Source organism: Lutjanus erythropterus, chromosome 3, assembly GCF_056507025.1.
Source record: "Lutjanus erythropterus isolate fLutEry1 chromosome 3, fLutEry1.hap2, whole genome shotgun sequence".
NCBI classification, from domain to species: domain Eukaryota; kingdom Metazoa; phylum Chordata; class Actinopteri; order Lutjaniformes; family Lutjanidae; genus Lutjanus; species Lutjanus erythropterus.
Genome location: NC_139319.1, coordinates 42,445,595 through 42,459,130, shown reverse-complemented (window position 1 = coordinate 42,459,130; position 13,536 = coordinate 42,445,595). Strand labels below are relative to the sequence as shown.

General features: G+C 37.8%; 1 protein-coding gene across 1 annotated transcript; it reads left to right on the top strand.

The window, feature by feature from the left end:
• On the top strand, positions 1-6,582 carry LOC146330784 (deoxycytidylate deaminase-like). The gene is made up of 4 exons (XM_084747067.1): positions 1-88; positions 1,639-1,771; positions 4,226-4,342; positions 6,408-6,582. The coding sequence occupies exons 1-4, from the start codon at positions 38-40 to the stop codon at positions 6,506-6,508; spliced, it is 402 nt and encodes a 133-aa protein (XP_084603193.1). The 5' UTR covers positions 1-37; the 3' UTR covers positions 6,509-6,582.
• Positions 6,583-13,536: the final 6,954 nt, after the last annotated feature.

The following is a 13,536-nucleotide window of genomic DNA, read 5'->3' as shown; positions in this document are numbered from 1 at the left end:
GTTTCTCTGTAGCGGCACAACCGGGAAGACAGACTTCATGGCTGAGGCCCAAAAGGAGGCCCAAAAGAGCAAAGACCCAAGTACAAAGGTGTGTGTGCTTTTTTGCATGTGTACTAGGGCTGTAACTAGAACTGGGCAATATATTGATTATATCAAAGTATGAATATTTATCATCATGTCGGGGTTTTCACTGCCTCTGCTGGTTACTGCTGAGGAGTAGCCCTAGAGTGTGTAGATCTTCTCAGTAGTTAGTGAAAGGCTCTATGTTGTGTTCACTGCCACAGAAAAGAAAGAAAAAGCCCCTGTTTACGTTTCTGTAACATTACTATGGTGTTGTCTTGTACTGTGTTGTAGAGTTGATTCAGACTGAAATGTTAGTTAGCAGCTACAACTCTTGGTTGTGGTGTTAAAAAAATCACAAGAAAAATGCCATCAATTATTTGATCACATTTGTTACTCTACCCACGTCTTCCAGCTCTGAAACAAGACCTCCAGTTTCAGGCTGTTTCAGTTATCTTCAGCCTGACCTGTAGCTGCTAACTAGCTAGCTCTGATACCTGAACTATCTGAACATTGTGCATTTCAAGAAAATACAGTACAGGTGAATACCACAATCTTTTGATCTATTTGTATGATAACAAGCTTGCCCAGTTTCCAGCACCAGTGAAACTATCCCCAGTCACAGCCTACAGGATTTCACTTGATGGAGGTGAAAGAGACATCTGTTTAATCAGTTGCACTTCCTCTGGTGCCACATCAGAGTAAAATACAGCTCACATCTGGCTCGTCTTTTCACTGCAACTCTGCACAAATATTTGTGGAATTAATACTTTAAAAAGTAATAGTGAGAATAACATTGTATTTCACAGTATGATGATTGAATTTAGTCCACAGATCACATGCAGGCTGAACTGTGGGGAGTATAAAATACTGACATAAGCCGCATCACCCATCTCTAGCTGTAACAATTGTATACTTGACAAGATGTAAAGTGTCTGACTTATTTTGAATACAGTGTTTTTCTTGATAAATCACAGATGGCATTCTAACAAACAGGTGGGCAGATAGACAAGGGGACAAAGGGTTAACGGTACAGTAATGAGTCTGACCCTTGTTTTCTTACTTCTAAGAGAAAGTTTGTTGTGCAGTGAGAAGCTCACCTGTACATGAACAAATATTCAGTCTTCCAGCTTTATTACAGAGAGGTTGGGGGATGTCTGCTACAGCTGTGAGTCCTGGGAGCTGCAGTGTGAGCAGCCCCGCTCTGTGGTGCTATGTATAAACAGCCAAATGCCAGAGTCAGAGTTAATGTGATAATGACTGACATGTTTAAAAGGTACCAGACGGGGGGACTTTTTCCAGATGGTGGATAAAGTCATGAGATATTTATATATGTTTTTGTTGTTGTTGTATTATGTCATTCACATGAATTTGTATGTAACTATGTGTCCATGTTTGGGTACACACCCTCATGCAAATCACTTAAGATCTCAAATTAGTTATTATCACAAGTAAACAAAATGGGAAGACGGTGGACTGTTGTGTTTGATTCCAGATTATTTAATGATACACTGGGCTGTTTTATATTTTATATATATAATATACATCTGGACCAAACTGTTGAACTTCTCTGTGCAGGTTGGTGCCTGCATAGTGAACCAGGAAGGTAAGATTGTTGGCGTTGGTCATAACAGGATGCCCAATGGCTGTGATGGCGAGCTACCGTGGTCCCGGGATGATCCCGATTGGCTCAACAACAAATACCCCTATGGTGAGAATACATGCACACACACTCCTTGCTGTAATTTGAATTTCCAGAAAAAAAAAAAAACTAAAATGATTACAAAGAGTTTGGTCAAAGAAAACGTGCACAGACAACAACACAAATACAAAGTGTTTCTGGTTTCATCCACCACAGCACACGACTCTGTATCAGCTGACAGTGTAGGGGAGGATTTCTCCACTGATCACATCCAATTTTAAAGGTGTTTGTGTTTGAAGAACAAGGTTTTTAAAGTTAAAGTACCAGTGTGTAGGATTCAGTGGCATCTAGCAGTGAGCAGCTTGCAGATTGTAAACACCTCGTCTCACTCTCACCTTGTAAGTGTGAAAGAGAACCTCTGGTGATTGTGGAACTCATAAAAAATGTGAAAGGCAAACCTGTTTGCCGGAAGAAGGTCAAGGAGCCCTCCTCATGTCTCAAGTATGAAACTATGGAGAAGGTGCTCTCCTCTCTTCTCGGTTTAGAGTGAGATAGAGTAAATAAGTAATCTACATCTTTTTCCACTCATGAAGAGCCCATTCTCTTTGTTTCTCTATTAATCCTTGTTTAGATTTTTTTGTTGTTATTAACTGAACAATTACACAGAAAATCAGTGTACGAACAAAACGTTTTTGCGTAATAACTGAAATTTGAATAAAAAGATTTGGAGCGAGCCCTGGATACTGATGTGTTTTTACAACCTCCAGTATTAACGTGAATTAAGCAGGCAACTTACTCATGATTTTGCCTTTTCAAGAGTAGTTTGTTTAAAACTGTTCCCTGAGGGTGGTGCAGAACAAAAGCTACAGAGTGACTAAAGCTAAAGCTGATTTTACTCACCAGGGTCCATATTCACAAAGTACTTACCTATTACCTATTTACTTTACACTGGAAATTCATTGAAATTTCATTTAATCTTGTACTCTTCAGAACCAACACACAACCTCAAGTGACATCACTTGAGGCAATGTGCGTTGGGCCTGAAGAGTACAAATATGGATAAAGTTAGTTGGAAAGACATGAACTTTCCAGGCCTCTGAAGCTCACTGCTCATTTCTGCATGTTGTTATTTGCCACTAACAAAGAATAATAGATGTGAATCCTCTTAGGAGCTTGAACAATGTGAGCAAACTTTGGCAAATTCCTTGTCTGATCGTAGGGCTAGAGGAATAGGGATAGTTCACCAAAAAATGAAAATGAATTCATTATCTACTTGCTCATGCAGGTTGAAGGTCAGGTTAAGTTTTTTTAGTCCACCAAAACACTGCTGGAGTTTTACAGGAAAACAGTATTGCAGAATCTCCCACAACAATGGAAGTGAATGGTGACCAGTTTTCAAACTTTTCAAAACAATGGAAGAAAAACATAAAATGTCTCCATACTGCTCATCTGGTGTAATGCAAGTCTCAACATACCAATATTGACATGAAAGACAGCATTGGCATTTACACCATGTTTTTAGCCTGAATTTCCACTGTAGATCCTTAGCTTGCAGTCATGTTCAAGTGCATGTGCACACTTCTGTGTGGTGTGATGGTGTGTGAACGGCATGCTGGGGCTTTAGGAGACTTGGATTACACCAGAAGAGCAGTGTGGAGGCTTTTTTTTTCAATGGGAGGGGGTCTTCCATTTCAAAACTGGTCACCATTCATTTCCATTGTTTGGGAGATTCAGCAATGCTGTTTTCATGTGAAACGTGAAACAAACAAAGCCAACCTTCATATGAAATGAAGGTGAGTAGATAATGACTGAACTTTCATTTTTGGGTGAACTATCCCTTTAACATTATATTAGAACATGTCCAGATGCCATCAGCAGTCCACGGAACTATGGTTAATCTCAAAGCATGTTAAAAATTCAGCAGCAACTTCTCTTTAAAGGACTGGTGTCACAGATTTTGGCAAAAGAAAATCGATGAAAATTAATAACAGTTAATAACATTTTTAAAGTTCTGTATCACTGTTGTAGGTCTAAGTGATTCTCCAGTTGTAAAAATGTATAGCTATAGAAAAAAAAAAATTGTAATATGTCACCAACATCATAGGCAACATCTACAGCTCAGTGAATTCTCCTCAAAATTTTACTGGTTGGCTAGTCTGAAGCGTCCCTCCCCTAGCTATGGATACAAAATACAAAAATTTGAAAGCATGTGGTGAAAATAGTTGCATCTCCAGGCAGATTTTTTTTTTTCAGCTTGATTGACAGTAAAGGTTGTTGACCAACCAAATGAGAAATCTAATGAAAACTGTCCACTGGTTTTATGTTTCTGATGAGTTTATTTATCCAGTGTGATAGAAAACACACACCGTCCCAGCAGACTGGGTCTTGTATTTCATGCCTGCACTTCCCGTCTCCAAAGATTTAATGATGGCTGTTATTTGTTTTCACGTGTCTTTTGAGGCTTGTTTGCACTTCGACCTGATCAAACGTATAACAGTAAGATTTTTTGTGTCTGTCCCACAGTGTGTCATGCAGAGCTGAACGCTATGATGAACAAGAACAGTGCTGATGTGAAAGGCTGCACCATGTATGTGACTTTGTTCCCCTGCAACGAGTGTGCCAAGCTCATCATCCAGGCAGGTGGGTGTCGACAACAAACACACACTCTCACCCTCCAGGCATTAGTGTCTGTTCATACACTGATACTGATTTTTAAATTCTGTTAATTGCATTTTATGTTATAGGAATTATTAGGGCCCGAACACCAACCTTGTTGCAAGGACCTTATTGAATTATTATTATTTTTTGTAGAAGTAAATCACCCGTTTGGAGGCTTTAACATACTCAAAAATGCACCAACTTGGGCGTATGCAGTGTAAACTTATGTGATATGGCTTTCGTTGATGGGCGGGGCAAACTGGCTTCTGAACAGGAGTACAGGACTCATGTCTCACTGACATGCATAAAAATCAGTACGTGTCACGCCCAAACGCACAGAAGAGTCTCTTGGACCATCGCCTAAACCCAACAGGCTGTTGGCCATTTTGAAACCTGTGATCATTTTTGTTTTCCACGTGTTGCATTTTAACTCCTCCTACAGAATTAATTGGTTTGACTTCAAAATCTAGACAAGCTTGTGATCAAAAGTTATTAAAAGATTTAGCTATTGTTGAAGGCCGGTCAAATAATTTATCAGATAAAATGAATAAACGTTAAAAGGCCTGTGAGTCATCTTTCTTTGACATTAACTGAATGCTTTAATTAAATTAATTTGGTGTCAGGATTGACAGATTAATCAGATAAATTGCATTTATTACCTTTTAGTTGTAAATGATTTGGTAAGATTTGAAAGTGTTTAAACAACATTAACACAGATGGAACCTCTTCTTCTTCTCTTCCTCTTAGAATGATTTAAACACAAGTTGCTGCTAACAGGACAAAATAAAGAGCATATTGAAGCTGTTTCTGTATAAAATACACATTTGTGGGATCAGAACTTAATTTCTGTATAACTTTTGTCTCTTTTCAGTTGATAGTTGTCTCCCCCTGCATAGTTCACCGTCTGATCCTACTGCACTTGCAAACCTTTTTTTTGTTTCAGTTGAACTAAATTAACATGTTTTAGCCTGATGGGACTTGCTTAGTTAGTTGCACAAAACAGCAACTATGTAAAAGGCCAACACCACACATTCAGCTTCTGTTATCTCCAGAGGTAGAATGTAACTAAGTACATTTACTCAAGTACTGTACTTAAGTTGAATTTCTGATTACATCCATATTATATTACTTTATAGTTCTACTCAGCTTTTTACTCCACTATATTTACCTGACAGGTACAGTTACTAGTTACAAGCAGGCTGTGTTTTACTGCAAAATAGTTACTTTTACTTTTCATACTGATGACAGCTGATAACATTCACATACTTTTACTTCAGGATTTGAATGCAGGACTACTGAGTTACACTGCTTAACTTGCATTCGGCCTCTGAAAGTTGAATCAAAGTTAGCAGCTCACTATACTGAGGAAGCTAAGATAAGAAAACATTAGTGCATGATTGAAAGAAGCACACTAACAGCCAGAAAAGAAATATCAGAGCCACCACTGTAAACCAGTGTCTTGGTTTAACTTAACTGGTCAGGATTAATTAAAAAAAAACAAACTGAACATGGAGACGTAGTGCAGTGACCAGCAGCAACAGCATATTTTTATTTTCTCAACCACAGTTCCAAAATTGCCCCTCCTGCCTCATTTAACTCTGAGGGGACACACTGTCTCAAATACAGAAGGCTTTTAAGTCACAGTGTTACAGTGGTAGAGGCTTCAGTGGACAATGACTTCGTCCATCAGCCCGACCTTACAGTATACTTCTGATTCTGCTGTTTGCATCTAGAGTTTGGGGCAAAAAGAATTTGTCCTGACAGTGGTCACCAGAATGATCAGGGTTCATCCTGTGGAGAGCATGAATATCTACAGGAAGTCTGGCCGCATTTTCTAAAATATTTTGTCTCCTTGAATGGCTAGATCTGTCTGTCCATCCATTTGGCTTTGAGCAAAGTTAAATCAACATTTCCTTCTTTTTTTCTTGTTCTTGCTCGTCCTGCTTTCAACTGTCACACACATCTCTGCTAAGAGGACAAATAATGGTCTTTATTTTGCATTCCTGCCTTCTGTGTCCCTTCATTGTCCCTCCTTCCCTCTGCCCAGGTATTAAGGAGGTGATCTATCTGTCTGATAAGTACCATGACAACAAAGAGACGGTTGCTTCCATAAAGATGCTCGACTTGGCAGGCATAAAGTATAAGTGAGTACCTATTTTTCACTGGTGCACATAAAAAAATTCAAGTGTTGCTTTCTTTTCTTAGAGGTAAACTTCAGCCTGTTACTTTGTGATGGTGATTAAAGTCTTTTGGTGCAACAACTTTGTCCCAACTTTCATCCACTGTTTATTTCTTTTTGTGTGTGTGTGCATTGAAACAATGACAGAACAAGTGAAGTCAAGTACATGAACAATCCAAACAAGATTATACAGAGTAAGACCAAGACATCAGACTAAAACAAGGACAGAAAAAAGACAAATAAGAAAAATAAAATAGAATAAAACAAATAAATAACATTGCCCATCTTATTCAGCGGTAATGGACAAATAAATCACTTCATTTGGAAAGGGGAAGAGAGGAGGAAATGCAAACCACCATGAAAGCTCATAATCAAGCCAATTATTTGGTGTGTTGTTCATCGACACATGACAGAACAGAAAAAATGTGTTTTGAGAAAATGAGTGCAGACGAGGAGTAAATTGTGAATAAACAAAGGACAGGTCGACTCGACCAGCTGAGAGGAGACCCTCTGGGGAGATTCCACATCTCATCTGCCCTGGGAACACCTCAAGATCACCCAGGAGGAGCTTGAACGTGTGGGAGACATCTGGAATAAAATGCTGGGACTCGATCCAGAACAAGCAGACAATGCTGGATGGACAGACAGACAACTATCAGAAGACTGTTCTATGTAAAGTGTGCAGGAATACCTCCTCAATTAAGACTCATAACCCACCAATTTATTCACCTTAGCTGCTTCCACCCTTTGATGGACACAACAGGTTGTCAGTCATTGACCTACATGATCAGTAAAATTAACAATAATGATAATGATAATAATAATAATCTTTATTTATAGAGCACCTTTCTAAACATGTTACAAAGTGCTTCACACAAGGCAGCAACTTCATAACAAGCAGATCATAAAAACAATTTTATCATTAAGACGATTAAGAAGATTGTTTCCAACAGTAATCAACATCTTGATCATGATTAATCTATTATTAATCAACATTAAATTAACTACCAACTTCTTTGATAATAGATTGTTTTTAGACATTTTTTTAATTTAAGAAAGGTCCAAATTGTCTTCTCATGTGTGAATATTTTCTGGTTTCTTTATTCCTCTCTGACAGTGAACTAAACATCTTTGGGTTGTGGACAAAACAAGACATTTGAGGACATCATGTTTGACTTTAATCAAACAGCTAATCAGTGAATCAGGAAATTGATTGATTCATAAAATAATGATGAAAATAAATTTCAGTTTTAGCCCCAATATCGACCAATATATTACGATAAATTTTTCAGCTGTATCACCCCGACTTATCCACATGTGTCCAGCTGTTAGGGGTAAACAAAATTCACCGTTTGGTAGCTTTACAGTACAACAGGGACAATTTTAGAATAGTAGAAAACTTTTTTGTCATTTATTTTGAAAAAAAAAAGTAAAAATTCAAATGTCTGTTACATAGCACTAGTTCAAGTTAGGTAAACAGTGACTGTAACTGAAGCTGTGACACAACTTCTCTGGACCACCTGTCCTCATTTTTACAGCAGCAGTCATGATGTGCAGGAGGCGGCTGATAATGACACATTTTTGAGGGCAGCCAAAGTGCTCCATGACATGCCAGAGTTTTCCTGGTTGATCAAATTAAAGGAGAGATCTGGTCACGTCTCTAAACCTGAGAAATAGTTCCACGTGTGTCTGCTGTGATTGTCTGTCTCTAACGATGTCAGTCCTGTCAGGCAAGTCAAAAACCACACATCACTTTGTTTCTCTCACAGACACTTCTTTGTGTTTACAACTTACACAACATGTGAAAGTTGATCAGGGCTGGGAAACAGAGAGATGACTTGAAAATACAGTGAGAGAATCATTTCATCTTCGTCCATGTTTATGTTTATTTGAATTATTTGGTGTTTTCCCTGTGTGTCCTCATGCTTGTACGTCCTGGACTGATGTGCATGTTGTTTTTTTCTTGTGTGTTTTGGCAGGAAGTTTGACAGCAATGAATGAAGCCATATGAGGCGGGGAAGCAGAGGAAGACTGATGAAAGTGAAAGGGACTTCAATCCCTCTTTTCTCTTTGTCTTCTATCCCCCTGCTTTGTCCAAAGGAAAAGTCAAGGATTCCTTTACCTTGGCATCTTTTAATATTTTGATTAAGCAGATACTGAAGTTACTTTAATTGATGCTTTGCTCTTTGACTTTTTCTTTTTAAACTCCCTCTAGGTTTAGGACTACTCTGGGCTCTGAACACACTTTCTTGGGTGTTTGATTTTAAAATCTTTTGTGTTGTGAATCAGATCTTCTGTCTGCACAGGGGAAAACCTCATATCAGTTTTCCCCCTTCAAACAGACTAATATACAGTAGATGCACCTTAATATTCAGTTCATTTGACCTTTTACAGTGACAGAATTTGCAGTTTGGTGTGACAGTAGTAAAGATCAGCCACTGTTAACATTTATCTTTACACACGATGCATATGGGACTGTGTGTATGTGGGGTTTTTAATATATTCTCTGTAGTGGATAGTTTGAATGGGTTCTGAAAGGTGTTGGTGAAACAAAGTTTCATGTCACTGTAAAATATCTATTTTCAGTTGTAGTAACGTGTGTCAGCAGATTCTCTTTGAATTATCACTCAACACAGATTTATTTTAGATTTCCTTCATGGTACCAAAAGGCTTTTTAAAAACATGTTACCACATTGTCTGCTGTCATGCTGTTACAACAAATGTATGAAAGATAATTACTTGTTTTTACTGTACTGTGTACTGGTCCAGATGTGTACATGTGTACATGTGTGCTTTCACACAGGTTCAGAGAAACACTTCTCAGTTCTGTGTCTTTATACCATCACTCTTTCAACCATATCAGCTGTCAGCAGCATCAATAAAACTTCTGGACCACACAGCTAACGTCCTCTGTGTTCATTATTCATCCATCTCAGTGAAATACATGCAGTTTGTTATTTTTAGTAGACAGTGTAACAGTAGACACACCCAGACTGACCATCAGGAGCAGCAGGACCTGACAAGAAGTCATATCTAGATGAATGATCATTTTATGATCTATGATCTTTGTCTTCCTCTAACCAAGTGTTTTCTGTCCTTAGAACTTAATTCATCAACACAGCGTGCACAATAAAGGAACAATGTGCACAAATCAAGCTCAGTTTTTGAGCTGTAGACTGAATGATATTACTGTACTGTGATCAGACACATCAGTGCTGATGTAAATATGATATTTTTTAATAGATTTATAAAAATCAGCATTTCATAGGTTGAAAATGGCTCAAAACACCATCCACTTTTTTCAATCATCCTTAGCCTTGTGAGAGTAATACTGAGTTAGGAACGACTCTTTGGGACTGATCTACATCATCAGATTTATCATTTTTAAAAAGAATATTGATGCCCTCTGATCAGAGGCGGACAGTCCACCTCCTCAGCCCCTATTCTTGAGTTGGAGTCAAAAAGGCCACAGATGTTCTTCTAGTGAGAGTCACAGCCTCTCTGTGTTTCCAGTGTTTCTCTGTGGACATGGACAGTCTGACAGCAGCTGCATGTGGTTGGATAGTTCTGACTATTAGCTGTTACTGCAGCGTGAGAAGCTTCAGTCTGACTGTCTCTGGTCCAGTGTCTCATTACATTTTCAACAGTATTTTGGAGCAGACAGAGACTCCTGCAGATGTAGATGAAGACATGTTTGACTCAGTCTGCAGAGACATGAAGCCTGCTGCTCTATTTGCCTGTTCATTCAATCTTTATTGAGTTTCCAAATCACACCAAAGCCAACACTGGATATCCTCAGGCCCTCAGTGAAGGACATAGCTGTGAAGACTCAGCGGTCAATCTTGGCATGAAACCCTGTTTTATAGCATCAAATGACTAATTAAGACCAAACTGAACAGAAAAATTAACACTTTAACAAACATTAGCATGATAAGAAATATCAAAAATGACAATGCAACATTTATGTGTTGTTTTAGTTTGGCCAATGTCCCACCCATTAACACTGGGGAGGCAGGATTAATGAGCTGTACTGCAGCCGACCACCAGGGGGCAATCCAGATGCTTTAGCTTCACCTCTAGTGTGCGTTCACACTGAATCAGGCGCTGCAGTGTTTTGCTGTAGGATTGTGCAGCAGTGTGGGGAGTGGGGGTGTGTAGGATGGGTGTTTATTTGGGCTGAGAACAGACAAAACAGACAAAAGCAACAAGCTCAGCTCATCATTTTCATCAGTTATTAATGACCAGTTCAAAATGACAGAAGAGTTGTTGAGTTTGTGTCCGATGCACAGATAACTGATGAATAAAATGTCAAGATACTGTTTGTATTTTTGACAAAAACATGTTAGTAATGGAAACAAAATGTACATTTTCAGAAATATTGTGCTCTCTTGCACGACTTGAACACTGAAGTGGCCCAAAGCCAGTTTGTATTTTAGAGCTTCAGGCCTCAGCATGTTCAGACTCCATGTTGAACTCTTTCTATTCTTCTAAAGGAATAAGAGGCGCCATAATGACTCACCATTTTACAATATTGCTGTACTGTTCTGATCAGCAGCAAAATACTTCACCATGATTAAATTAAATTAGTGTTAGAGTCAGTGTTCAATTAGTCTAGTGGTTTAGACCAGCCATTCCCAAAGACTGGGCTGTGAGCAATACATGGGTCACAGTTTTATTTATTTAGATCATCAAATAAATCAAACTGTGGAAGGAAGACACTGCTCGAGTTCAGAACAAAAAATGTCACTTCTCCCACTAAGAAAGTCAGCAGGGTAACTGTAGTCTACATATCAACATAATGTGGGATGTCTAGTAAAGTCATGCCTAATCACATGTGGTGATTTTAAACAGATGTATTTATGTTCCTTCAGCAGGAGACGTATGTGTGTTCATTACTGTTGTGCTTTTGTTGTGGGTCTGCGCACTGATAGCATTGATAGTTCTTTTTTTTTGACTCTGTTAAATGTACTTTGAGATGTGCCTGGGTCAGGTGTGTCCAACATGTTTTGCTTTTGTTTTGTTTTTTTCATTTCAAAAGTGGAAAAAAATGTATTGCTGCTGCTATCTCAGGTTCTGCTAAATTACAGCGCTTTTGTTTTTAATGCACTTTTTGATGTGCTTGTGTCAAATGTGACCACATTTAAAATGGAAACAAGGAATAAACATAGTGTGTTTTTTATTACATTAATTTGTGTTGGTTTAAAGTTTGTCATTACCTGCTGCTCACCAGCCACTGAAAATGTCTGGCAAAGATAAACTTATCTAACTGAATTTGTAATTGAACAGCCCTGGTGTAAATCATTAAAATGATAAACTTCATCAAAATGGCAAATGACTTACATACTAGGTCATTATTTAAAATGCTAACTCAATATTTTTAGATTCAGTCATTATTTTCAGAAAGTTTCTCATAAATTTGAGATAATAACTCAGTAGTTTGAGATACGGAGATTCAGGACAATTCTAACATTTAAAAATAAATTTCCTTCATCATTCACAGATTATTTGAAATACAGTAGTCATCTTTTGATATGAGTAATGAAGATATGTGCACTTATTAATAATACACTTGATACATCGTCACCAATAAGGACAAGACTGTAACATTCAAATTAATGGAAGAGGTCAGGATGTTACCACCGCCCCCTTGATGGAGGTAATGTTACAGTGGTTGGGGGCAGTTGAAACACTGAAAAAATAAGTCATATTAATATACTGTGTCTCAAATAAAAGCACACCTCAGAGTAATCACATTACTGCTGTAGTATCTAATGTCTATTTTTGTTTTTCAGAAGATTGGGCTACTATTCTATAAGGTTATAATTATTTGAACTAAGTTAAAATTAACTTTATAAATACAAAAACATGAATATTGTGCACCATTTAGTATAATGTCATGTAGACTCTTTGGTAGGAGGAAGTTCTATTTCAACTTAACAAGAAAAGAAGGAAGAAATGAATGTGACCTCGTTCATTTTTGGGACTTAATTCAAAATTTTAAAAAAGTGAACTATGAAAATGAACTAGTTCATTTTAATCTCTGTGAAGTGAACTTTGAGCTCTTTTTGAACTGTTATGAGCAGTTTCTACTACAGAGAGAAAGTAGTTCTTTCATCAAACTGCTCAAATCAAGGTCTGTGGATCATCTTCAGTAACCAAGTCATGATTTCTGGAAAGAGACACTGGGTTTGATTTTTTTTTTAATATTTTGGTGCTTTGAGCATCGCAAGCTGAGCCAATTCTAGTTCCATTATACTGGAGAGAAGGCAGACATGAGATCTCCAAAATTCTGCAACTCACATAAAAAAAATAGATGGATATTTATCACTTCACTCTCTCTGCATTCCAGAGGAAACAATCAAACAGAAGAGAGAGCACACTTTGCCCTACAGGCTAATTTCCATGTAGCTGGGTGTGTTTGTTTTGAGGAAATGAAAGTAGAGTCTTTTTAAAAGGTAATATCCTTCCACAGAGGAGCGTTTTTAACTGAGCTTTAAAGTGATGAGGGAAGAAAACTCCTCAGAATATCTCAAAATCATTTAAATTGTAATGAAATATATTTGCATGTGTTAAGACCAAAGTACACACATGTACACACACATCTTGGGTGAGCAAATGGTTATATTTACACATTGTTGGCTTGACTAGTGGAGTTCTAAAGATGCTAATGGTGATTAACTAGTAAATAACAAAATAACACTTCAGTAATCCAGTAACACTAACAACAAATCTCACACAGAGCAAATGCAGTAACTAACACGTCTGATTTTCTGTGTAAAAGCGGCTGTGGAAGCAGGTTTACACAGGCTTCAATTTTAAAATTACAATCCTTCTAGTAATCCCAATTTTATTCAATTTATTTGTAATCACGTCTTTTTTTTCCCTTTTTAACTGTAATGGAATACAGTTTTTTTAATCCAAATGATGTAATCCTATTAATGTGTTACTCACATAAGTTCCCCTCTGTCACTGTTCTGCAGGAGCAGCGTCACTACAT